This window comes from Phoenix dactylifera, chromosome 3 (assembly GCF_051530095.1).
Source record: "Phoenix dactylifera cultivar Ajwa chromosome 3, Ajwa_hap1_PhDact_Kaust_v1.1, whole genome shotgun sequence".
In the NCBI taxonomy this organism is placed as follows: domain Eukaryota; kingdom Viridiplantae; phylum Streptophyta; class Magnoliopsida; order Arecales; family Arecaceae; genus Phoenix; species Phoenix dactylifera.
In genome coordinates, this window is record NC_143192.1 from 10500142 (window position 1) to 10526610 (window position 26469).

General features: G+C 37.7%; 3 protein-coding genes across 3 annotated transcripts; 2 read left to right on the forward strand and 1 right to left on the reverse strand.

Annotated features, from left to right (window-relative positions):
• Positions 1-805: 805 nt before the first annotated feature.
• LOC120104943 (pyruvate kinase, cytosolic isozyme) lies at positions 806-9009 on the forward strand. The gene is made up of 3 exons (XM_039116911.3): positions 806-1669; positions 7254-7715; positions 7921-9009. Exons 1-3 carry the CDS (start codon positions 1412-1414, stop codon positions 8731-8733), a joined length of 1533 nt encoding a protein of 510 aa, XP_038972839.3. The 5' UTR covers positions 806-1411; the 3' UTR covers positions 8734-9009.
• Positions 9010-9166: 157 nt separating this feature from the next.
• Positions 9167-17175, forward strand: LOC103714796 (uncharacterized). The gene is made up of 7 exons (XM_008802209.6): positions 9167-9618; positions 9760-10254; positions 10494-10613; positions 10705-10758; positions 13634-13797; positions 16570-16746; positions 16823-17175. The coding sequence occupies exons 2-7, from the start codon at positions 9973-9975 to the stop codon at positions 17025-17027; spliced, it is 1002 nt and encodes a 333-aa protein (XP_008800431.4). The 5' UTR covers positions 9167-9618; positions 9760-9972; the 3' UTR covers positions 17028-17175.
• Positions 17176-23043: 5868 nt separating this feature from the next.
• Positions 23044-24364, reverse strand: LOC120107649 (aquaporin TIP3-1-like). Its single transcript, XM_039121006.3, has 3 exons — positions 24082-24364; positions 23727-23974; positions 23044-23641 (listed from the first exon to the last, which is right to left on the reverse strand). The coding sequence occupies exons 1-3, from the start codon at positions 24215-24217 to the stop codon at positions 23258-23260; spliced, it is 768 nt and encodes a 255-aa protein (XP_038976934.3). The 5' UTR covers positions 24218-24364; the 3' UTR covers positions 23044-23257.
• Between the last annotated feature and the right edge of the window lie 2105 nt (positions 24365-26469).

Here is a 26469-nt window from a genome sequence, read left to right on the forward strand (position 1 = left end):
AAACTTAAGAAGTTAAAATAAAAATAGTTAATGAATTCATAATTAAGCCACCTCAACCATGGAACATGTGATGTTTGGACAAGTAAATGACAGATATTAGAGTCTACTAATAAGCCAGGACATAACATGGGATCATAAAAAGAACTATCATTCTTTAGTGGGGCAAGTGTATACAACCATGATCTAAATGGGTTAAGCTAGCTCCGTTGGCCAATTTAAAAACTCAAGCATATTTAAACTAATTAAGTCATAAGTATCTTCTAAATGAATAAATCTCCAAGAGTTTTTCATGATTATTGAGTAATAATCATTTAAAGTAATCTATTAATTTTCTTCACAATCCGTTATAAGACTTACAAAAGAATAAATACATCAAAATAAACAAATAATTGTAGATGCATACTAACTATAAAAGCTTATAATTAGAGGTGAAATCAAATCGAGCTAAGTCGAGTAGCTAGAGGCTGGGGCTCAATTTGATTCAATCAAGATCGACCGACTCTTAATATCCAAGCTCGAACTTGACTCGAATAATAAAAAACAATACTCGAGATCGACTCGACTTAACTTAAATATCAACCAAGCCATATTCGAGCTCGAGTTTGAGCTCCAATTCGAAGCTCGGTCGTAATTAAAAATATATTAAAACTTAAATTAGATCAAAACAAAATATACAAATATTTATATTTTCATATATTAATTATATAATATAATATAATATTATTAAGCTCAAGCATCGTTTGTAAGCAATTCCTCCTTGGTTTGCAGCATCCTAAGATTACTACACCAACCGCAACAATGTACATTGTTCTGGCCATCAAGGTGAATCTACCCCTCCCGTTCCAGCGGTCCACGAACATCATCAGTCTACAAAAAACTGGTTTTTAAGACGCAGCCCCAGCGTGCCATGGAAGACCGGCAGCACAAAACCGTGTATCTTTTTGAGGAGGTGACAGCGGCCGAAACCGCTCGAAATCTTTTCGCTTCCAATTTCAGCTGCGCCCATAGGACGCACACTGGCAGCAGCCCTGGCCGCTGTTTCGCCAGATCCATCTTTCTCGCGTCTCGGTGCAGGAATTCAACGATACAGCGGCTGAGATTGCACCAGCCAATCCACCGAATGTACCCCCATCTCCCGTGGTTCTGTGGGCGGATGTACGAATTCCATCGAAATCCGGGCTCATAGAATCGAAGGGAACGCAGATCCCACCGGTCAAACCCCAGCCGCAAGGCATCCCATTTCCTATAAAAATTAGAGAAGGGAGAGATTTTTTGTCGTTTTAATTGTTAGATTCTAATCTCATTTCTTGGATCCCACTCTTTTTACGACTTTTTTTGGATTTTGTTTTCTTTTATTTGGGCGGCTGTTGAGAGAGAGAAGGAGAGAGCGAGGGGGAAAGAAGAGGTTAGGATGGCGAACATAGATATAGAGGGGATATTGAAGGAGCTGCCGAGCGATGGGCGGGTGCCGAAGACGAAGATCGTGTGCACGCTCGGACCGGCGTCGCGGTCGGTGCCGATGCTGGAGAAGCTGCTGCGGGCGGGGATGAACGTCGCCCGCTTCAACTTCTCCCACGGCAGCCACGAGTATCACCAGGAGACTCTCAACAACCTCCGCACCGCCATGCAAAACACCCAGATCCTCTGCGCCGTCATGCTCGACACCAAGGTCTCCCTTTTCTCTGTCTCTCTAAATTTTATTAATCACCGTTTTGATGTGATTGGTATATTTGATTTTGAGGTAGATTCTGTGACAAGACTTGTTTTTTAAAGGAACTGAATTGTGTTGCGTGGTGATCGTCTTTTTGTTCGAGATATCGTTTGGTGCATTGTGTTTGGTATCAGTTGGTGTTCCATCTTTCTCAAACACGGTGATGATGATACTGTAGTTATTTGATTAAATTATTACGATTTGGTGTTTATTCTTTGTCGTCTTCTGCTTGTTTGTTCAAGGAAGATCATTTTTTTTTAAAATTTTAACATAATGTTTCGTCCAAATAGTGATGTTACGAAGTAGAAAGAAATCATGTTGCATAAGGGCCTCCTGATTTATAATTCATATGTCGATTTCTATCAATCATTTCATATAGCAATTGAAGTCGAAATATATAGTTGTAGACTGACTGAGATTAGCTGTGACATGTAACAACAAGGGGCACCTCCTCATATATAAAACAATTTTGCCTCCAATTAATCTAAATTTCTTATTCATGCGACGTTCTTGTTATAATTGGGAAAAATGCCAGTGTCTCAGAAAAAGATATATATTTTTCTTTATAATTCCTTGAAACCCCAAATATAAGATCTGGTTTTGCAACATCTGACAGCCACAGTCCACCAAATGAAGTTCTTAGCCACAGTCCACCAAATGAAGTTCTTACTCATAATAAAACGCCCTTTGACAGTGTTTAAGCCCAAAATAGTTGCTGATGAGTTATTGCCTCAGAAAAAGAGATCGAAGTTTTTCTTTATCCCAAGGTGAAGGTCTTCTTAATTTGATGATTTAACTTGCAATTGTTTAATTCCGAATGGAGATATCTGTAAAGGTTGGTTTATGCTATTATAATGTGCACAATCAAGGCGGTTTGGCAATCCTTGATCAAGATACAGTGGATTCTCTTTTGACAGCTCCAGAAGGAGAAGGAAGGATGGAATTCAACAGACATATGTTTGTTCTGTATTTCATCCAATCTGACAATTCCCATTTTGCGAATGTCCACTGCAAAGTCGCTGAATGCATAAGCAGCCACCAATACCTAAAATGGACCATGTAATGTACTTTGTCTGTTGAGTTGTGGGTACCTGTCAGCTTTTACCAGAAATTCTTTTATCTTACCTTTGTCTAATTCTTTTTGAATCATATGCTTAGAGGGTAGGCCCAACCTCTACGACTGCAATTTTAGCTCCTTTTCCTATTGTTTGTTACATATCCTCTTATCATTCTCCATAACCCTTTTAGTGTTCTACGTTCTACTCAATTCATGTTAGCCTGCCTTCTCTATTAGTAAGAATTTGGCTAAAACGAATTGGCTTGAACTTGAAGGACGATATCCTTGCCTACTTGACTTCTTCCATTTCTTTAATACAACTATTAGGCTTTGTGATGAAACATGTATATGATTACTGCATAATGTATGCTTTGCAATAGATGAAAGGTTATCCTAAAAACGATGTGTATCACAAAATTTCCCACCAGTCAAGGGATAGCATGGCACTAGTGTTATGTGTGGATTTTGCTGGATACACCATAAGTGCACTGTTTTTAGAAATTATCTTTAAAGGTCTTGCTAGTGCACATTAGTGGACTATCTTATTATAGTGTTAGTACATCCGGCCCGGCATCCGGTTAGGCATACTAAATGTTGGTATTGCCCTCCGTGCTGCATACTGATTTGGTACTAGCATGGTACAGTCGGTACGCATCGGTACCAACTAGTATGGCAAATTTTGGTGGAACCTGTATTTTTATCCTAGCTTACTTTTGCAAATTCACTGTTTGTTCTTTTTGTTGATCATCTCATCCACATTGGTCTCCTTGTGTAGCTTCCTAATTATGTTTCAATCAATATAATTTGTTACTTCTCCCATTTTGTTCTACAATTTATCATGCTTTCTGAGCATGCTGTCCGATAGGTTGTTATATTCAGTGGTATCTTGAAAATAAGTATCTTTTTAACTCATCTCTTAATTAAAAAAAAAAAAATCAGATTTTAAGAATTCAGGCAAGAGGTTGGGTCCATGACCAGGGGCAATGTAGGTCAAAATCTGTTCAATCTTTACTAAGAAAAGAAAAATAGTGAAAAGAAGAATTTTTGTCAAATTCCAACAATTTTCTAGTATGCAGTATTTAGGTTCCATAAAGTTCTGACTGGCCAACTTCTGCTTTTCTTCCTTTTGCATTTTGATTGCCAGTCAGGCTCTTTGGAAGTGAACATGGAAGGTTTTTAAATGCTTAAGTGGTCTATGATACATAAGCTTTATATTTGGTTGCATGCAATTACTGGAATGTGCTCAAGAAAGTTCTAAAGAAGTAAGTACTTGAAAGCAAGATCCAGTTTTGGGTCTTGCATGTATTGAAAGTTAACTTTATAAATTTTGGTTGATTTAGTCAAATAAAGTGTTGGTGGTCAGACAAGTCAACAATGACAGCTATTCATGTTCAAACATGGTCATAAAAGTCCAAGTAGAAGACGGTATATGGTAACATTTTGGCCTTCTACTTAGGAAGTGATATCAACCAAAAGGAAACTGCATCATTTGAAGGGAGGTCGATGGTGATTTCATTTAAGCTTTTGTTATGATGTCCTACAAACATGTTCCTTTTCACCAAAATCCCTTAATCAAAATTTACTGGGAACGTACTCTAATGGAACTTCTAGAACTTTCGCCAATTGCATGCCACCAAATAAAACCAGGTAGGTAGTCCAGATAAAGGAGATAGTGAAGAAATCAGCAACGTTAAATGGTCACCACATGGTACATAAAACATGTGTATCATTACAAGTTTGTTTAAAAATATGATCTTTTTATCAGAAATGTGGGACCTTTCAAGCACAGATGCTACTGTGCAACAATGCTCGGTTGAAGGTGTTAAAAGACACTGATCTCATTAAAAAATAGTTAATGTTTTCCATTTTACTAGTGCATGCTCAGGTAAGCCTGGGTTTTGATAGGAAAGTGAGGTATATGAGAACACTGGACAAGGTAGGAACTACAAAAGTGAAGTGGGAAAAATACCTATCAATGATTAAAGAAACTATAAAACATTAGGGACTAAGAAAGATTGGGAGAAAAGAGAAGAATAAGAGAATAATTTACAGCCAGAACAATATTTTGTGGGAAAGGATGGTGATACAGAAATAACTAATGTTCTGGATTTAGATTTTCTTGCAATCTGATTACCATTTTCGGAAGATTTTTATACAAAGTTAATGAAATCTGAAAAGTTGAAACATGGAGTACCTTTGTTTAATCATATATGTACAAGATCTAGATTAGAGAAAGCCAGAAGGTTGATAGTATCACTACTTGCAGTTTGTATATTTAAACTCATACTCTGTTGTTTGTAAATGTTCTAAAGCTTGATTCTTTCTGAAGCACATGATTGACTGGATTGTACTATTCTATAATAGGATTTACCACTGTTGCTGAAAAAAGCAATGCATTGTGTTAATATTACACCAATTCATTGTAATTGCTTGACTTCAGAAAGTATGTAGTAAACATAACTTCACTACCTTTCCTGTACTGGCACTGAATATGCATACAGGCACACATATGTACACCTTGCGCATATACACGTACATTAGTGTGTTTAAAGATGTAAAATATTCATTCATTATATGTAAAAGTTTGTTAACTAATTTATGCTTAAACATTTATATAGATGCTGACTGATATGTGTAAATTTTGCTAGCTATGTCCACTATGCTTCATAGAAAATTTATACTTATTAAAATAACTAACCATTGTGTACTTTGTAGATTAAGTAATTTTTTTTACTATACAGTTTAATACAAAGATGTAAGACCATTTGAAGTTCTATCCAATCAAAATTATAAGATATGTAGTTTTTTTTTGTTTTTTTAGTGAAGAACATATGTAGTTTTAAAGTGACTGTCCTGTGCACAAGTTTTTTCTTTTAAAAGCTAGTAGGAAAAAAAATGTGAACTGATGCAATTATATGGTTCAAAAGTCTTAGGTCATTAAAAAGCGATGATCTTCTGATAAAATAGTGAAATTAACTCTAGCTGCCTAGCTAGCTAGCATCCAGAGATGTGCTCTGAGGAAATGTGGTCTTAAAAATATTTATTGCAAATAATCATAATTTTAGCTTTTGGTCCAAGTTTTGCTTTCCTTTAAATTGTAAAATGGTTGGATAAGTCAATGGTATTTGAGCTTTGTAAGTGATGAAATTACATTGCTGTTGGTTCAGCAATACATGTCTTCATTTCTGGAGTGAAACAGTTATGTTTGATCCCTATTTAATCTCCGTCTATGTTATTCCTTGTCTCTCTAAATCTTGACCTGCTCCATTAAGCTTTACCCGATCAATATGGGTTTCGATATGCATTGCATTTCTGGCCCATCAAGTTCTGAGAATACCTTATGAGCATCTTTCAATCCTCACATCAACCCTATGCAAATTGGTGCTAATTTTATGGCTAAGATGACAGGGCAAATGAGGGCTCTGACATATCATCTGGAATACCAGTTGTCAGGTAGTGAAATCTCTGTTGTCGTTTGTATAGTTTAAGCTTATTGAACCAATAATGTTCCTCTAGACAGAGAAGAAATGACAAATTTTCATTTAGAAAAGTGTGTTTTATTTGTAATACCAAAAAGGCCAAACTGAAGTATTTTATGCTGCTGATATGCATTAGAATTACCGAAAAGGCCAAACTGAAGTATTTTATGCTGCTGATATGCATTAGAATGTCTCATATGCTAGGCTAAATTGTTTTATTTGTTTTACGGAATTACCGAAAAGGCCAAACTGAAGTATTTTATGCTGCTGATATGCATTAGAATGTCTCATATGCCCTAAATTGTTTACTGGTTGGTAGTTAATTGAATCAATATTTTATGGTGTAGTGTGATGGATACCATTATTTGGACCTTTGGAGATGCGATCATTTTCTTTTTAACATATCCTCTGAGGTCATACTTCACTGCAGATGCATTGGATAAATATCTTGTTCTTTGATAATGAGTGAACTGCACCGATGTATGTTGCAGATTTGAACTCGAAATTTGTTACAGATTTACTTATATCTCCATGACTTCATGTCTTTTCTGTTTGCTCTGTACATCTAGATGTTCTTGAATTTCTGAACCATAAATTTTCACTAAGACATAATGCTTTATCTTGTTTCCATGCTGAATTTACTAGAAGAAATTGTACTCTGTGTAGTAATTAAATTCTTAACTTATCATGAATGTTCTTGCAATCATTTCGCACATTAACAGTATAAAAGGAACTTGATGTATGTTTTAAGGAACTTCCTATTCTCCAAATATAGTAGTACTTGTGCCCTATTATGGACATGGTTTCCAGAAGATCAGTGCTCTTGTAGGTCACATGAAATTTCAGAGAGAACATGGTCACAAGACATTATAAATATTCACCAGATTTTAGCTTGATGAATCTTGGATCTACATGTTACTGGACTACAGGTTGTGCTGGTGGTTGTTCTTGCATCTGCTTGCAATATCTACCTGCTCCTCTTACTCTTTTGGTTTTATTGTTGCAGGGACCTGAGATTCGCACTGGTTTCTTGAAGGATGGGAAGCCTATTCGACTGAATGAGGGTCAGGAAATCACAGTGACCACTGATTACAGCATCAAGGGTGATGAGAACATGATTAGTATGAGTTACAAGAAACTCCCTCAAGACCTAGAGCCTGGAAGTACCATCTTGTGTGCAGATGGTACTATAACCCTGACTGTCCTCTCATGCGACCCAGATGGTGGGACTGTGAGGTGCCGGTGCGAAAACACTGCTCTTTTAGGTGAAAGAAAGAATGTCAATCTGCCAGGTGTTGTTGTGGATCTTCCCACATTGACGGAGAAGGACAAGGAAGACATCATGGGATGGGGTGTGCCAAACAATATTGATATGATTGCGCTCTCATTTGTGCGCAAAGGGTCTGATCTTGTTAATGTTCGAGAGTTTCTTGGGCCTCATGCAAAGAATATAGTACTGATGTCAAAGGTTTGTTTGACCGTTGACTAGCTTCAGTATCTTGGCATGCTATTTACTTTGCACTTTTGCTAACAATTTCTTTGTTTAGAGTCTTAATGTGCTACTTGACTCTACTTACCTCCATATTAGCTTCTGAAATTTGACCTATGCAAAATCTTGCTTACAATGAATAATACCTTTTTCTAATTTTATGTTGTTTGTGGTGGATTTGAAGGTTGAGAACCAGGAAGGTGTGATGAACTTTGATGAAATCCTGAAGGAGACTAATGCTTTCATGGTTGCTCGGGGTGACCTTGGGATGGAGATTCCCATCGAGAAAATCTTCCTTGCTCAGAAGATGATGATCTACAAATGCAATCTTGTTGGCAAGCCTGTTGTCACTGCAACCCAGATGCTTGAATCGATGATCAAGTCCCCGCGCCCAACTCGTGCCGAAGCCACTGACGTTGCCAATGCTGTTCTTGATGGCACTGACTGCGTCATGCTTAGTGGTGAGAGCGCTGCTGGAGCTTATCCTGAGATGGCAGTGAAGATCATGGCGAAGATCTGTGTTGAGGCAGAGTCCACCCTTGACTGTGGTGCCATATACAAAGGGATGATACAGACTGCTCCTCTGCCTATGAGCCCATTAGAGAGCCTTGCATCATCGGCTGTCCGTACTGCAAACAAGGCGAATGCATCATTGATTGTGGTCTTGACTCGTGGAGGGACTACTGCAAAGCTGGTGGCCAAGTATCGTCCGGCAGTCCCGATCATATCAGTGATAGTCCCAAGTTTGACGACAGATTCATTTGATTGGACAGTCAGCGATGGGGCACCGGCGAGGCATAGCCTCATCTACAGGGGGCTGGTACCTCTGCTGGCCGAGGGTTCGGCCAAGGCAACGGACTCGGAGTCTACGGAGGTCATCTTGGAGGCTGCACTCAATGCGGCAGTGAAGAGGCGGCTGTGCAAACCAGGGGACGCCGTCGTTGCACTGCACCGCATTGGAGCTGCTTCTGTCATAAAGATCTGCATTGTGAAGTGATCCAATAATTGATCAAATAAATAAATAAATTGATGAGAGGTATTCTGGGCTCTCCCTGTTTTTCAATGAACAGGTTTTCTGCTGCTTTGTTTTGTGGGATTCTCAATGTTGAAGGCAATTTTTCTAGAATGAATTCGATATTAGTGGCTGAGCGCTTAATTCTTAATAATGAGCCCTGCTTCTTTTGTAATTGCTTGTATCGGCAGCGACATTAAAAATTTTAGCAGCTTAAGTTGTATCTGAGCTTGGATCTATGCTTATCAGAAACTTATGCTCTTGTACGGTGTCAATGGGATTCAACATTCAAAGTTCGAAGCCATGGATCCCAATAATTGGTCGACTACGATCGTATTATTGCTTCTTAAACTCATGTTTAAGTGAATTCCTTGCTTGGAGGACATATCATGCGGCCATTATCTAGTGGATTTATTGTATCAAGGAAAGATGGTGAAGAGCATCATTACCAAGAAGTTGGAGCATAGGGCCTGGATATTGATGGTGACTGCCACAGATGTGTTTGCTCATCCCTGAACAAGCACTGTTCCCAGCTTCCATCTCGTCTCAGGGTTTGTGTAGCATTGCTTGTTCCAAATTCCACATTCTGTAGAGGAACCAGCCACAAACGGTCAAATTCTATTGTTATATCTGGCATTCAGGTGGCTCCCAGCAGTCGCAATCCCTGTTTGCCATAGGATTCTGACCAGGTGTTCTTTTCTTTCTCATTTCAGCAAGATTGTTCTCCCTATAAAACACACCGCTATAATTTTGGCGTTCTCCAAGTCATTGGCCTCAAAACTTTCCGGTAAAATGATGGTAACAGGATAGGGAGAGGGACAAAAGCAAAATTCTTTGCTTTCCTTTGCAGTCTTTGCAAGTTCCTTTTTGGTATGCCTTCCAAAAATTCTCTGCAGAAGTGCCTTCCTTTTTCAGTCTGTAGTTCTTCTTGCATTAGCTGTCAATTGTACAGTCTGAGAAGAGCAACTGGCTGCAGAAATACTAATTATCTCCATTTAATTCTCCAAGCAGGTAGATCTTACACTAGCTGGTACTTCTGATTCCAACCAACCCAGTTAGTGTTCCACTGTTTGGTGCCGCAAATGGTAGCTGCCATCATGGGGTTTCTGCCTCCTCATTTAGGCTTCCTGCGCAAATCGAGTTGCCCCAGTGGTGTCTGTGATTCCATGGTTTTGAAACAACGTATCAGAAATAGAAGGGTTGGCATTTTTTTGTAGGCAGCAGATGTTGCCCACAAACTGTTTGTATCATGGTCAGAAGGACACTGGTTCTCTGAAGGTCTATGTCATCTCGGACTTGCATACGGACTATGCAGAGAACATGGCATGGGTTAGGCGCTTGTCAACTGTGTGGTACAGGAATGATATCCTCATTGTTGCTGGGGATGTTGCGGAAACATACAAGAACTTTGTGGTCACCATGTCTGAGTTGAAGCATAGGTTCGGTAGTGTCTTCTACGTGCCTGGGAACCATGACCTCTGGTGCCGAAGGGAAGGAGGGAACTATGTAAGGTTCCTTGTTTCTTTGAAATGTCCAAAAAATAAATGCCAAAGCGTTTTTTCTCTTACTTTTCATTGTAAGTGGTTACCTGGGACCTGGGCTGGCAAGTTGTTCCTGTGGGTGCTTGCCAATCTAACTTATCAGATGCCCCCTAGAGTTGGACTGTTGGGGAATGCACAATTTTGTGATATATGATTTGCACCATTGTTGAATTGACTGAATGTGAAGTATTGATTTTGTTTCAGATTAATTCACTGGAGAAGTTGAGAGCCTTGCTTGATGTATGTGCTGAACTAGGAGTAGAAACCAGCCCAAGAAATGTCAATGGTTTGGGAATTATTCCTTTATTCTCGTGGTACCACAAGGTAAATAATTCCATATCACCCCTCTGCCACCTTTCGATTTGTCAAATTTATCTATTTCCTATTTTCTGATGTTAGTATAATTGCTTTGCAGAGTTTTGATAAAGAGAAGGATGTAACTGGTGTTCGGATCCCTTCACTTGAGATGGTGATTCACTTTCTTCTGTATTGAACTTTGAAAAGGTTTTGGACGACATGATAATATTGATTACTTGTCTTCACAGATTAAGCTGTTCTTACTTTTATTAAGTAACCTAAATTTGCTATCCTAAACTGTCAAGTCTCATTAAAGCAACCTGAACCCACAGCCTATGTGCCGGACACACTAACAGATCTGAAATCAGCATTGGTCAATCAACATTTCAATTTATAAACCTATAAATCAACCAAAAAGAATCCTTAGCACCTCAAGCATAATACAGATGCTGTCCATTTTGTGAGCCATGACCTTTTAAGCTTAAATTTATCCAAGTCCAGATCAACCAAATCTGAATGCAACTTATTCAATTTCCCGTATTTGCTTAATCTTGACTTTCCATTCTGCTTGACATTGACTGCATTTCATTTTACCTTATTCAAGCAGTTTCAAAACCTTAAATATCCTTGCCAACATAAAAATTAAATCAACAAGTTCTTTGACAAGTGAATAATCACAAAACTGGTTATTAACTGGATAACTTATAAATAGAGTAACATGACTTCTATGACATTATTGATCCTAGAATGAACCCTTCATGCTTCTTAAGAATTCACTGACTTTTTTTTCCTGTTTCCTTTGCAAATACGAATCACAATACTAAACAATTGAGACCATCAAAGTAGAATATATCTCAGTAAATTACTTTATGCCTAACATTGCTTAAACAATGAAAATGATGGACAGCTGATATTGTTTGTTGACCTCTCCTTCTCTGCTAGTCTACCTTACATTTCCATTTTCATTAACAGAAAGTTAAATTGAATAACTACTTGGTCCTTTAACCAAAAAATAATTAACTTGGTCGATCAGTGGATGCATTTTTAAAATCTGTACACACATATAGATATATTATGTATTTTGCAGTATAAAAACTGCTATTTGGTTTCTTAGACTTCAAAGTGAAATAACTGATGGCATATTGACATGTAGACACCTTTGTTATGCGTCTATGCTAGCATCATACCGCTAAAACTATATAGTCAGAAGTTCCAAACAATACCATGTACTTTAAGTTGATATTTATGACTTTTCTAATTAAGATTTATCTTTTATTATGTTGGGGCCTAACAAACTCAAATTGAACCACCAAGTTGTTCGTCATGGAACCAAGTTTTTGAACTTTGGTTTGTATCTCATGTATTCGTTCTGGATTTTCTTAATCTTTATACTATTTGAACAGTTTGTTCTAGCGCTTTTCATTTGAAGCAATTGAGTTCAATTTCACAGATTTTGTTGTGCACACACATTACATATACATGGACGTACATATGTACATACATACATAAAGAGTTACGCTGCATTGCTTCTCAGAGCATTTGGGTAATATTTTTAAAAGGAGCATTTGGGTAATATTTTTAAAAATCATCATCATTGATCATGATTTATGATATTTAAAATGCTAGAAATAAAAAATCATGTATTTGTGAGATCTTTTACGGATGCATCCACAAAAACAAAATTGACAATTTCAGCAGTATGATATCATGCTTTAGCTTGATCTCTAGTTTAGAAATATCCAAATTAGCTGAAATTTAATTTGCATATATTTTAAAATATTAAGATCAAGATCAATGGTTTGAAATTACAGATTATGTAGTTTATGTTGGGCTTTTTCTCATTAGCTGTATTGCTACCATTCATTTTTTACTGGCTAGATGCATAGGCAAGAGAACTATAACATAAATGATTTTTAGTTTCTAACTATTTTATATTTCTTAAATTACGATCAATGGTGTTGATTTTCATTTTGAGGGGCCCTTCATCAATTTCCATTGGGAAGCATCTGGTGCCAAATCCTCTCAGAAGCATTCTAGCCTAATTCTCTCCCTCTATACACACATGTGGATATACATACACTTATATACATGCATCTACATATACATTATACTTTAAAGTAAAACCAACTATAAGCCTTATAAATCGAGGATCCACACATCATGGATCGTAATTTGCATTATTTGAAATATGCGGAAACAAATTTTTATAAGAAAAAGTGTCTTGGAGGTGTCTTCCTTTTGTAACAAGTGGATAAGGAGCAAACAACACAACTAAAGTTAGTTTGCTAAAATATATTATATGCCAAATAAATTGAAAATACGGACCATATATTTTGTTCTAGACACAATAGAAAGTACAAATACTGAAATTAGCTGATTTGGATGCTTCTGAATCATCAATCAAATGAAAAACTGTATTGTGCTATTAAGGTTGTTTATTTAAGACTATTTGATCTTCAGTAGACTTTTGTTTTAGATTCTAAATGTTGTAGATCAAGTTTAACAGCTTCTATTTTCAGTATTGATGTTGTATCATTAATATTTTATCAGCAATTAAAGTTTCAAACTTTCAATTATACCGAAAGGACATATCTTGGGCATTTTTCCCCTAAAAAAGCTTTTTACCTCATGATTACGTATGGATCCTTAAGTGTTGAATTCCTCCCTTGTGCTTTAGTGACCGGTGCAATTACCATATGAGGTAGTTACTTTCTTTTCATTTAGAAGAATATAATTTGTCGTAGTCATGCAGTTAAACCCACACAGAGAATCCGCCATTACCTCTTGTAAAATCTTCTTGAACTGAAAAGCTAATGAGCTCTGACAACTTTACATGGTTTACTGGAATTCTTTAATAGCGTAATTTGACATTATTATGTACAAAATTGCTGGCTTATAAATTTTCCGACATTGTTCAAACTTCAAACCATTCAACCTTGTCTGCAACCATTCAACCTTTTGCTGGCTTATGTTGGAGACGATTAAGACTTCTTTATTATCATGATCTCTTAAATAATAACAATTCTGACTTTTTATTATTTGAGTAGGCTTGCAAGGATTTTCATGCATGCACATGGCCCCCGGAATTATCAAACAGTGATGTAGCTCTTGCTCATCACTTTGATATGATGAATGAGAAGAACAATAATGCCGTCAAAGAAGTCCATAAGGCCAATTTCCATATGATAACATTCTCACACTTTCTTCCAAGGTAAATTCTCAAATAAGTGCTATTATACATGCTGGATTAGTAAAAGATCTCTCAATATAGTTTAGAGAAGAAAGATAAATAGCCATATTGTCAAATTCTTGGTAAACTAGGTATGAAGCCAGAGAGTACCGTCATATGAAAGAGAGTGCCTAACTAATGAATTTGATGAGAACCAGAAATAATGAAAATATTTAGGAGTTCAACCAATTTTATGTCATATTGATGTAATCTTACCATGCAAAAGGACTTATTAGAAAGTTTGACAGGTTAGATAGTAAGGTATTTCTTTTATGTGTCCGTTGACAAGATCCTGCAAACTATCTCATTATTAAGCATGATTGGGAAGAAAGCATGCAACTCTGTTTGGATGTAGTTGATCTGGTATTATTTGTAACTACTTTTATTTGCAAGGTGCATCTTACCTTTCCTTAGTAATAAACTCAAAGCTGCTAGATTTCATTCTTCCACATTGTTTGATTTTTTACGCCATCTTGCTTCTGTTGCTCCAATTATAGTTGGAGTGCCTACTTAGGGTATGTTTGGGTATTCCTATAGGATTGGGATGAAAATGTAAAATTTGTGGATTAGGTTATCCATTTAAGCATTGCCTTGTATCAACCAAACACCACCTGACTCAAATCCTGTGGGAAGAAGAAAAAGACTTCCATGGGTCTTTTTTCTCTTCTTGCAGCTCAAAGGCTAAGATCTGGGATGGGTTTGGACAAGCTCTTAAAAAATGCAAGCTAGATGGGCCAACAGGCCCGATCCCTACAGGATTTCAGCCAACTCCTATAAGAATATCTAAACTGACCCTTGGTAGGACTTTTGTCTTCCTCTAACTCCTAATGTTAAGCATGAGTCTTGGAAACCTGTCTGCAAAATCCTTTAGCTTGTGTACTTCATCCTCTTGAGCTTCTTTCCCAGCTAGGTATTCCACATTCTCAAGAAGGAATCACAATTTATAATTTGTTGAGCATCTTCCTCTCTTGATTGTACCAAAGCTTCTTTATAATTGTCCATCTTTGCCTTCATGACGGAACTGCATTATCTGCCAATTACATGATTGCTGTCTCGTCCATTCTCATGGAAGATTGCCTTGATTCACTAGTCCACCTCCCCACAAGTTCTCTGACTATTGGCACCTTGAGATATATGTGGTGTGCGATGAACTGCGTGTTACCTCAGTGGTCTCATACCCCTCCACTTAAAACATGGAGGTCCTGGGTTTGGGAATCTGACTTTCAAAGCACTCTCTAACAACTGACCTTAATAATCTAAGACTAAATATAACTCTTGGCATCTTTGAGTGAGCTGAGAGCTAATCTACCATTGCTCGAACTCTCTCACGATTCCTTGCATTCCTGTTTGCTGGATGCCATTGTGCTCTTTAAGTCATCAACTATGCTCCTCTTTATTCTGCAATCTCTTTCATCCTATTCTCTCTATAAAATACTAAGCTCCATCTTGTCATCCTTTATTTGCTCCTTGGAATGTGTTTTTTTATTTCAAAACCTTCGTTCATTTGGCTTCATACCAACCTTTTCTTTGGATATTGACATAAATCTATCCATTCCTTCGAGCAACGTCATTTTAAATTGACTGTCACGAACTGGCATTTTCCTATCTTCAAGCCTGTGTCACACTTGTTTGACCTTTCTTCTCCTCTGTTAGACTTGCCTAAAGCTCATGTCAATATTCATAGGCACACTCCTTTCCACTAGAACCTAAGTTCACCTTGAGGACTCTTAGGTTTACATCTGAACATCACCTTTAAAGGGACTGCAAGAAGAAAAAAATAAAGAAAAAAAAATTCTTATCAAGTTCAGACTCTGAATTACAGTGAGGGGACTTTCTTGGTTAAAAATGAAGCCAAGTGGGACCATTTAATGCTGAATAATTATAAAAGACATCTTAAGCATTTCTACATAATGCATATATTGTTCATGGAAGCAGTATATGGAGTGATCTAGGTTGTAAAAAGTGAAGATCAGGTATTTGATTGGAAACAAGCCTTGCATGGTGTATAATTAAAATGAGACCACACTACCGCTGCAACCATATATCAACTCTCTCTCTCTCTCTCTCTCTCTCTCTCTCTCTCTCTCTCTGTGAGCGTGTGTGCACGCTCACATGTGCATGTGCATGTGCATAGATATGCTGAAATAAGACAAGAAAAAACATGTGGTGGGAAATGCATTAGAAAACAAAAAACTGAACAATTATGTCTTAGTATGTACATACAATAACATGGTATACAATGCTACTTATCACTAACTTCCTTCTTATAGTTATGATGGCTATAAACTCGGACTTTGCCATATGTGATAAATAAGAGAGTTGTATGTGGATAATGTGGCATAACAGACAAACTATCAGCAAATTTCTATAGTGATTGGCCAAGCTGCTGAGTCCAAATCCAAGGTATGAGTTGTGAGAATTCTTGAATTTGCATGAGCATGAAAGAGTTGAATACATGGTTGCACTGATAATGAGTCAAAGTGATGGATATGCAATGCTGGTGACGAGGCACGTCAACGGGCGAACTAACATGGCATGGAAAGGAACCATAATAAGTACAAGCAGTGAACATTGGAGTGATGTGAGATGATGAAGATTACTCCATATTACTTTCTTAATGCAAAGCGCACTCAGAAAATAAGAATGAATTTTATACAGCATCCTTATTTGGTCTAATGTTGATATTGAACGTCGCATTCTCCCATTTTTTAAAAACTTCTGTACAGAATTCAAGCTCATTATTGGCTGATGCAGGCAAGACTTATGTCCAGAGAAAAGAATGCTTTTTTACCCAAACCTTCCAAAGATAATAGGCTCGGACTTTCTGGAGGCGAGATTGAGGTCTATACACAGTAAAAATGGAAACAGATCAGCTTGTCATGTCTTCGGCCATACACACTTCTGTTGGGATGCTGTGCTTGATGGTATTAGGTATCGCTGATTCACCTTAATTTGTTGCCATATTTCAGAAAATAAAATATGCAAAAACTCATTTTTTGACATATAGGTATGTCCAAGCTCCTTTGGCTTATCCTAGAGAAAGGAAAAGGAGGATGAATGGTGGTGAAAAATGGTTGCCATTTTGCATCTATCATAAAGGATTCACGAATAAAGTATCACCTTCCTACTGGTCTGAGTACTACTCCAAAAACAAAAGAGAACCCGATAATACTGATCTTGCACCGTGGGTTGCCAGATTTTATACAAGGTAGCCCAAACCCCTTTTTCTCTCATTATTCATTCTTTGTGTTGTACAATTATGTAACCTGCAAATGTAAAATAAGATTTAGCAAATGACAATTGAGGGTGGCAAACCCAACGCTATTAAATATATTAAGAAAGCTACATTCATTTTTCTCATTGTTTCTTCTGAATATCTTGTCATTACTTTGTAATGTATGGAAGCAGATTGTTTCCTCCATACAATTAATAATGGTGATTCTGAAGGAATGAAACTTGAAATAAAGTACTTCTTCTTTTTTTTTTTCTTTTTTGCTTTTTGGTTTTGCAGCCTCTTACCTTTTTTATCCTCATTTTCACATTGTCTCCTCCATGTATGTTAACCTTAGGTCATATATCTCCTGTTAGCAACACAATAAACGATACATAAATTTTTGGTATGAAGAATGAGTCTAATAAACTAGCCAGATAGTCAAGACTCAAGAAGATACTCAACTATTCCAAAATGATATATAAATCTGGAAAACCTATGATTTCTTAGTAGTTAAAAAATCTATTTCTCCTATCAGAAGTTGTCACTCTATAGCAAAGCCACCTTTAAAACTACCAAATTGTGAATTAAATGTTACCGCTCCTAACATTGTTTATTAGTTCTATGAACAACCAAAATAACTATTGGAAAAGGAAAAAGGATTTTAGTTTTAATATTTCTAAATATTATCTTTTGCAACTGCTGCAATTGGATAATGAAGCTCACACCATAGAATGATCATTCTCTGATGGAGTACAAGGCAGATTTCACCAAGATCAGTAATCAGTCCTTAATGGTTCAATCCTTGCGACCGTTTTTCTCTGTTGAAACTGGTTATATCCCCTTAGTGGGTTATACTATGAAATAACTTAATCATTGGTTCTCAATACCAATGTTCTATTGATCTTGATTCAGACAACTTGTTTAATAAGGAAACCATTTGTGAGGTTTGAAGGCAAGTACAAACCCTTTGCACACCGTAGATTATTTGATATGATTGTCATGGTCATTATTTGGTCTTTTTCTAACAATAGGAGTGTCTAGTCCATAATGTCTTTGTTTAACAAACTACCAGTTAATTAGTTGCCAATTTCATCTAGACTTAGTTTTTAAAGGAAATGCAATAGAGTTCCTTCAAAACATGCAAAGTTGCACTAATAGTCAAGGGTAGTTGCTAGTATGATATGGCAGATATCTCTGTTACTATCAACCTGTAATTTCATATGCTTCTAGTCTGGTCTATCATATAGTGATCTTTTGTTTTGTAACTTATCTTATCGTGATGAAAAACTCATTTTTTCATCAGATTTCGCATGAGTCATTATTCACATGATAATATGGTCCAGTATTTGGACATTCCGAGTCCAACTCTCCTAAGTGCAAGCTCTGAGGAGAGAGAGTGCCAACCAATGGATTGAAGTCTTGTTGAGAATTTAATAGTTGCTTGGGTATAAAATGTGAAAGTCAAGTGGCAAATGGAGTACAGTTAGATATGATTATACTATTTAAGGCCTTCTCAATAGCAAGATTTAGATCCTATAGGATGGAGGTGTTCCAATTTCTTCATGGAATAGGACGTCCTGCTATCCCACCCCATCCCAACAGCTATCCCGGTTGAGCATCCTTGTAGGTACCCTCAGTCTCTCTCCCCTTCTTCTTTCTTTTCTTTATTTCCTTGTGTTTGTTTCCTTGTCTTCATTCTTTCCTTTCTTCCTTCTTTCCTTATTTTCCTTTTTCCTTTTTCCTTCTTTCCCTTCTTTCTTTCCTTTTTCTTCTTCTTTCTTTTTTCCTTTCTTCCTTCCTTTCTTTTCTTTCCCTTCCTTTCTTTCCTTTTTTTTCTTTTTCTCTTCCTTCCTGCCTTTCTTTTTTCCCATTTCCTTCTCCTTTCATTCCTTTTTCCTTTCCCATTTTTATTCTTTCCTTCCTTCCTTTCTTTCTTCTTTCTTCTCTCAACTAAATGATTGATTCAAAAATAGATTAACGAACCTATAGATCAACTAAGAATAGCTAGTCATAACTGCCCAAGAAAGGCAACATCAATTAGTCAATTCATATTTAAAACACAATATAAGAAAGGAAGACGATGGATGTGTTATTGACTGGTCAAATCTATTGGAAAATCTATTCCACAAATTTGTGTAGATTTTGGATGAACTTTTTCTAAAGTCCAAAAATGCAACTAGAAAGGCCACTGTTTCCTTTTCTGATTGCTGGGTGCGAGAAGGGTGAATAGGATGATAAGCTTCTCTAAGAAATCTATGCATTCCATAACCTACTATCTGAATTTAGCTTGACTAGGGAAGGAGATAAGCTCATCAAAGATGGGATTCAAGCGTCAACTACTTGGCTTGCTCCATATGTAGGCTACTTAATGGATGTGGCATGTGTTACACCTTATCACCTATAATTGATTGGTTGTGCTAGGATTGTTTGTTCGAGATTTCTAAAAGAAAAGGGCTCAAGCGAAGGCAAGTTAGTGAGCCAGAACTTAAGGATTTTATCTCTAAAAAAATACTTGAGCAGGCTTTACTCAGCATGGTTGATCTCTCGAGGGAGTCCTGTCTTTCATTGTGGTGTTTGGTCCTAAAGACAACTGCTAGACAGGAGTTTTGGACTGAGTTGTTTGAAGCACATGTTAGCTTCCAAGGACCTTGGATTGTTGGAGGAATCTTTTATATCACACAGGTATGTCAGAGAAAAAGGTGAACAAGCAGATCTTTTGCAGACTCTAGGGAATTCTCAGACCTCATTAGAACTCTAGATCTTATTGATTTCGATGTGAAGGGTTTTTATGTGAAGCAACATGGGACAGAATTTTTCATTGGTTTTTCTGGACTGTTTCCGATTTCTTTAGATTGGGGAAGCTCTCTACCACCTGGTTGTTCAGAAAGTTTTCTGGAATCCTTGCTTAGACCATGTATCAACAGGTTTAGAGATTAGAAGCTTCCTGAGGAGGTTCAATCATTTTAGTTTGAGAAAATGTGGACACAGGAGGATGGTTTGGAAGGTGGTGCTAAGTACCTGAGGTCCTAAACTTTGGTGAGAGCTTAAAAGGATGTGGGAGGTGCTTGGATTGAGAATCCTTGAAGAATCCAGCATAAACTTAAAGGGTGAGCAGCAAGGCGAAGCTCCTGTTAGCTGAATCAAAGAAAAGGTTGTTGGACATAGATTTGTTGGACAAATAGGATAGATCTTCCATGGCTCCTTCGGAAAGTGAGAAAAGGAAAGTGTGCAAAGAGGAAGTATTGAAAATTTATAAAAAGGTATATTGGAAACAGAAATCTAGAATCTCTTGGTTGCAAGAGCTGGGTCAGAACTGAGTCTTCTTCCATAGAGAACTAGCACTCATAAAAGGCATAATCTCATTACTTTCTTCTGAATTGATGTTATATCTCAAAAGCAACTTTTGTTCTTCCAAGCTTTCTTCGGCAAGATGCAAGCCAGTTTTTATACCTAAATTGGGAGGCACTTTATAGTAAACATTCTTTGAATTTGATAAATTGATATCCCTATTTTCCTTGGAGGACATTAAAGAGGTGGTTTTTGCTCTTGATTTAGATAAAGCATCCAGATTAGATGGTTTTCTTCTATTTTCTTTTTAGAGGACTTATGGTAGGATGACTTTTGTCATTGTTTGAATCTTGGCAGAGAAAAGAGCTAGAAGTTTTGAGATTTAGTTACGCATTTATTGTGCTCATATTGAGGAAAGAAGGTATGCCTTCTCCAAAAGATTTCAGACCAATTTGGTCTCCTACATGGTGGCTTCAATTTATTTCCAAGGTCTTTGCCACTCAGTTGGTCCAATATTTTTTTGAACTAGTGGATAGGATGCTCAACTGGCTTTTATGAAAGGGAGGTTGGTCTTAGTATTCTTTACACCTATGAGGCAATTGCTGGCTATAAGACGAAGAACAAGAAGGGAGCCATTTTTCAGAAAAAAAAATTGATTATCAAAAAGGTGTGGAATTTATTGTTTTGTGAAGCATGTAGAGATCAGTTGGATAGTTCTCAAGCCTTAAAAGTTAATTTTCATGAGTTTATTGGTCTGTTGGGAAGTGAAGTAACCTAATGCGAAGGTTTTGGAAAAGCTATCAATTGTAGATTTGACAATTTCAACATGTATACATCTTGATTTACTTCAATGACAAAAGAAAAAGGAAAAGAAAAAAAAAACCTGTGCAGAAACTAAAACCTCAGATTGGCAGAGCTAATCACGACCTTGCTATCTGGACGGGGATATTGTATTGTTTTCCACTGGTAGGAGTTTGATCTTGGTTAATTCACCTATAATTAGTTTTTTTATCCCATTCTAGACTTCCTTTTTGATGGAAACGGAGGAAGCCTGGGCTTCCACCAGCATTTATTAAAAGAGTGCAAAACTATTTACAATGATGGAAGGAAGAAAACAAAGATAAAAGATAATCGCTCCTCTGAGTTCCTTCTACTTAAGCATCCCCATGACTGAAAAGTGCGGATTGCTCTTATCAAAGTGTAGAGGATTGAATGACTCTTTCTAACACAAATTCTTTTATTTCTCTCCCATTAGACTCCCCAACAAATGGCAGCAGGAAGCTGATTCCCTGCACGCTTACACAACTGCTTACGATTTGTTGCTCTCCAATGTATCCCAGAGATCATGAAAATTCAATGGCTGGTATCTCCATCTTAGCTGAAGTTTGTGAACCTTCTAACAAAAGGTTGCCTTGTAGAGAGATAGTTCACTGATTTAGAGTTATTACCACCAAAGTTTGCTATTTTGATATCGAACTTCGTATCGGTGCTACACTAGCATAGTATCGGCGTGGAGTTCTTTGGTATACTGAATATCGGTATGTCATCGATATTGGATACCGGTATCGAACCGGATATGTTTCGTACCATCCGATTTAGGCTAGTACATTGTACCTGTACCTTAATTGCCGCCACAGAAGGAGCGGACAATATTCAAGTTTCAAGAACTTCTCCATTTGAATCTTGTTTCTGAGTGAGAACCTAACAAAGACTCTTACTTTCTTCGGAATATCAGCCCTCCACACGATCTTGTAATAGGGACATCGCAGGCCACCATTGTTTGAGAGTCCGTAGTAAGAAGCAATTGAGAAGGTGCCGTTAGTGGTTAATTTCCACAGAAGCACGTCCGCAATGCTGGAAAGTCTCAACAGAGCAAGGATCTCATGATGGTATGGTGGACGAAGGTACTTGATAAATCACCTTCCTATATGGCTTCTATTGAAGAAACACTCAACATATTAGAGATTATCTTAACACGAAAAGGGAGGTGGTCAAAGTCCTTGGACTATTTATTTTCTAATTGTACATTTGCTCGAAGTATTTGGAAAACTCTTAGAATCTAAAGATCAACCAGTGATGGTGTCTTCCTTTTGAATCTTTTGGAGAAGGAAATGAGGTATGTCAGAGCTTCATGGGGCCTGGTGACAATGGTGATCTATTGGTTGATTTGCAAAGAAATGAAGAAAATTTATTTTCCTGAATAAGGGCTTGAGCTTCTTTAAAGAGCGGATTGTTGTCCATAAAGAGTTTTCGAGGGAGTTCCAGTCTTTGGGTTAGAGAAGTTGGCCCAGGGGTCTCTTGTTTTATGGGTTCAAGGCAGCGATATATAAACTCTCCCATCTTATGTAAAGACTCATACAGTGTTTAGTCCCATCTTAAATATTTATATAGAATTAAAAAATCTAAATAATCAAACTCGATCCATAATCAATATAGATTAAAAAATACTGCAGCACAAATTCAGAACATAGAATGATCATTGTAATTAAATTTGAATGAATTTGAATCCTTAAGACGCTATATTTATTAGTCCATAACCCATATGAATTAGAGAATATGCCGGGCGAATTTATTGAGGCTGAATACAGATTGATTATTGTGCTTGTAATTAAATTTAAATAGACTTAAATATTTAGTCTGACGAGTACGTAGGACTTGGACTTAAATGAAGAAAGTATGTTTAGTCCTCCTCACCCGATTCATCTATGCACCAGCTTAATCTCAGCGGCCAGAACTCTAAAATGACATTGCTCTTCATCCGATACAGAACACGCTCTCTCACACACAAAAGCGAGTACATTAGTGATGATAACCATGGACATTGGAAGGAGGTTGGCGTTCCCAGAAATACCGTTCTACAAACCACTACACACGATCAAACAACTGAAGCAGAAACAAAACAACGGATCAGGCGAACTCGCACACTTCGGATCGATCTATCTAGTAATCTTCAGGAGCTAAGGGCTGGTGAGCATGGGGAGCCTCCGTGGGGATCACAAGGAACTCATAGATAAGCCCTGCAAGTCCGGCACCCACAAAAGGCCCAAGCCAGTACACCCAGTGGCTCCTCCACCGCCAGCCGACGAGCGCCGGTCCAAAAGCCCGTGCCGGGTTCATCGAAGCACCATCGAATGGACCGCCGGCGAGGATGTTTGCTCCGACGATGAAGCCTATGGCAAGCGGTGCAATGGTGCCGAGATGTCCTCTCTTCGGGTCGATCGCCGTGGCGTAGACGGTGTAGACCAGCCCGAACGTCAGCACGATCTCGAGCACTACTGCATGCCACTCTCCAATGCCTGATCCCAGTGAGAACCCCAGCGGCCTCTGCATGGTCCCAAAATACACAAGGTATCATTTTAAGCTCGAGCACCAACTTAGGATTGGAAGCTAGAAGTCCATTATATATTACCATGCCTCCTGTTGTGAGCCATAGAAGGAGTGAAGCTACGATTGCTCCAAGGAGCTGGGCCACCCAGTAGTAGATGGCACGGATGACGGAGATCCGGCCGCCGACAAGGGCACCGAAGGTGACAGCCGGGTTGATGTGCCCACCGGAGGTATTGAAGGCGATGGAGACTGCAACAAAGAAGGCCAAGGCATGGGCTATGGCAACCATCACAAGGCCGCCAGCGGTGGAGGTGTCCCTGTACAGCTTCTCTGCAACCAGGTATACCTAAAATTAGTAGACATGCATGCATGCATGCAGACACTGTTTAAGGAGTAAAGAGACGGTGCGTGCAGTTTAGTCACAAAATTTGGTGTACCGAGGGAAAGGACGGAGCCTTCGCCGGCGAATACAAAGAGGGCCGTGCCGATGAACTCAGAGAGGGCGGCGCGCATGGTGTCGGGGTGGACGGCATCCTCGGTCCGGCCGAAGGTGAAACGAGGGCGAGCCGGCATGGTTGGATGGAGTATTGGATCCTCTCTTCTTCTACTTGTTCCTCAGCCTGTTCTTCTTCCTCCTTGGGAGTCCTATATCTATATATAGCTTGGTATGAGAACTCTGCAAACAAGAATGGGGGGAGGAGAGGCGAATGGAGGCGGTGGCATGGGGAAGAGAGGAGGTTATAATAAGAAAGGTGGTAGAAAAGTGTGGACACGTGGGAGGAGGGAGGTTGGGAGGAGTGGCACGTAGGGGGAGTGTGTTGAAAGGTGGACAGAACCGCTTGTCTGGAATCTTGTCTTGTTCCATTTCATAGCGATCGGCTCGGGCAAAGAGGGATGATATCTGGAAGCTAGGTGAAGAGATATCTGGAAGCTAGGTGAGGGCATATGATTATGAATTAAATTGGTTCTGGATCTTGGATGCCGTCATGAACCGGACCCGTTGGGTTGGTGGGTTTCCGTTTTGGGTCCATTTGGGTTTGGAACACATGACATGTTTGGGGTTTTGGTTGCTATCTAGGTGTGCTAGGCACAGAGGGGGCTGATTGGGTTCAGTAAAAACAACAAAAAAATATGATAATATATAGTTGCAATAGCAATAGTCTTTTTTAAAAAAATTTAGTTGATGTATAAATAATCTAAAAATTTATGTTGTCAATCAAGGTCAGTGGTATTGATTATCATTTTGACAAGTTCTTTATTGATTTTAGATAGAAAGCATGTGGAACTCAGTATTCTCAAAAATACCATTATATATATATATTCTATTTTAGAAATATGACTTCAGCATGCTTACTATTGAATGGTTTCCTCTTAATAAAAAAAAGTGTTGCTATATTAAAGCTTGTTTGGCACGATTTTTATATACAAACAAGTGAAATATAACATTGATCGATGTCGAAAATAGTATTTGTACAAAACTTTTGCTATTATTTACTTTGGTTCGCTTTTTTCCCTAAAGCAGTGAATTTTTGAGACCAAAACCTCTAAAAATTTATTTTACAATAAATTTAAAGAAATAGAAGGTTTCATGACACAAGGTGTTCGGTCTAGCTCATTTTTTTTTTTTGAATATTTTGAAAGCAGCAATAGAGAGCAAAAGCAAAAGAAAACAAGCTGTTAATTTTATAATTTTATTCTATTGTTGTATGCACTTTCCAAACTGCATCATAACTCTTCTAAAAGGGAGAAACATGTATATTAATTGGTATGAAATCTAAAATATGCTTCTCCCATCGATGAATCTCTTAGTTGGAATTACCTAAGATGCTTAGCAAGCATATCAAGAAATAAGGGTAGTTGCCATCAACTGGCAAAATTGAACCTACTTTAAGCCAACTAGAATTAGGTTAAAATAACAAATTCAATGCACCATGAATGAGGATATAAATTCGAAATGCAAATTTATGGAGGTGCATGTATGTAACTTTAATATTTTAAAGATAAATATGCAAATCAAGTAATTTTATGGCATATGAGAGCATATATCCTTTAAATAGATATATAATTGATTACCTATCCTTAAATAAGAAAAAAACTCCCTAAGAGGCTATTTGGAGCCTTGTAGTTGAAGTTGTATTGCAACTCATATCGAAGTAAAATTTAAGTTGCAATATTTATCTTACAAAAAAGCTCACTTCTTGTATTTGGAAGAGAGTTTGGAAAAAAGAGAGGTATCTTTGATAGGCATTTTATTGAACATTTTGTAAGTTGACACTAGGTCAGAGCACTCGATGTATATTGAGATAAAGGTATTATAGACGAAGAAATCAATATCGAAACCATTGATGGAGAGGGCCTGGGCATAAACTTCATCACCCTTATGGAGGGGATGGGTAGCCATGCAAGTCTTGAAGAGAGCAAAGAAGGTGAAGAAGAAGGGAAGGTAGTGGCTAAAGATAATGGGGGTGGGTAGTGATAGAAGAGGAGGCTAGGTGGGGGAGAGACAGAAAGAAAGAATTTTTTTTTTTATCATGATACATACTCAAGCAGATGCTCTCAACCGAATGAGCAACTCATCTTATTGTGCAACTTGAGTTGTGGGCATCCAAGAAAGTGGGATGGCTTGTACCTCCAATTTGCATTGCAAGCACTCCACCTATAGGACTCTATATAGCCATTAAGAGTAATAATAATAGTGAAAATCTCCAAAATTATATGGAAATAATAGCATAAAACAATTGTCGTTACGAATTAATCCCAATTGATGCTTTGTTAAAAGCTTACAATAATGCTAGAAGTAAACAGATCATGAAAGCTTAAACTAT

Bases quoted from the DNA above. Each gene is read 5' to 3' on its own strand.
- LOC120104943 (XM_039116911.3), top strand. From the start codon at position 1,412: ATGGCGAACATAGATATAGAGGGGATATTGAAGGAGCTGCCGAGCGAT. The intron at 1,670-7,253 runs GTCTCCCTTTTC...TTATTGTTGCAG, and splicing joins CCGTCATGCTCGACACCAAG to GGACCTGAGATTCGCACTGG. The intron at 7,716-7,920 runs GTTTGTTTGACC...GTGGATTTGAAG, and splicing joins ATATAGTACTGATGTCAAAG to GTTGAGAACCAGGAAGGTGT.
- LOC103714796 (XM_008802209.6), top strand. From the start codon at position 9,973: ATGTTGCCCACAAACTGTTTGTATCATGGTCAGAAGGACACTGGTTCT. The intron at 10,614-10,704 runs GTAAATAATTCC...ATTGCTTTGCAG, and splicing joins TATTCTCGTGGTACCACAAG to AGTTTTGATAAAGAGAAGGA. The intron at 13,798-16,569 runs GTAAATTCTCAA...TGGCTGATGCAG, and splicing joins TTCTCACACTTTCTTCCAAG to GCAAGACTTATGTCCAGAGA.
- LOC120107649 (XM_039121006.3), bottom strand. From the start codon at position 24,217: ATGCCGGCTCGCCCTCGTTTCACCTTCGGCCGGACCGAGGATGCCGTC. The intron at 23,975-24,081 runs GTACACCAAATT...ACCTGGTTGCAG, and splicing joins AGGCTCCGTCCTTTCCCTCG to AGAAGCTGTACAGGGACACC. The intron at 23,642-23,726 runs GTAATATATAAT...GGGACCATGCAG, and splicing joins GGCTCACAACAGGAGGCATG to AGGCCGCTGGGGTTCTCACT.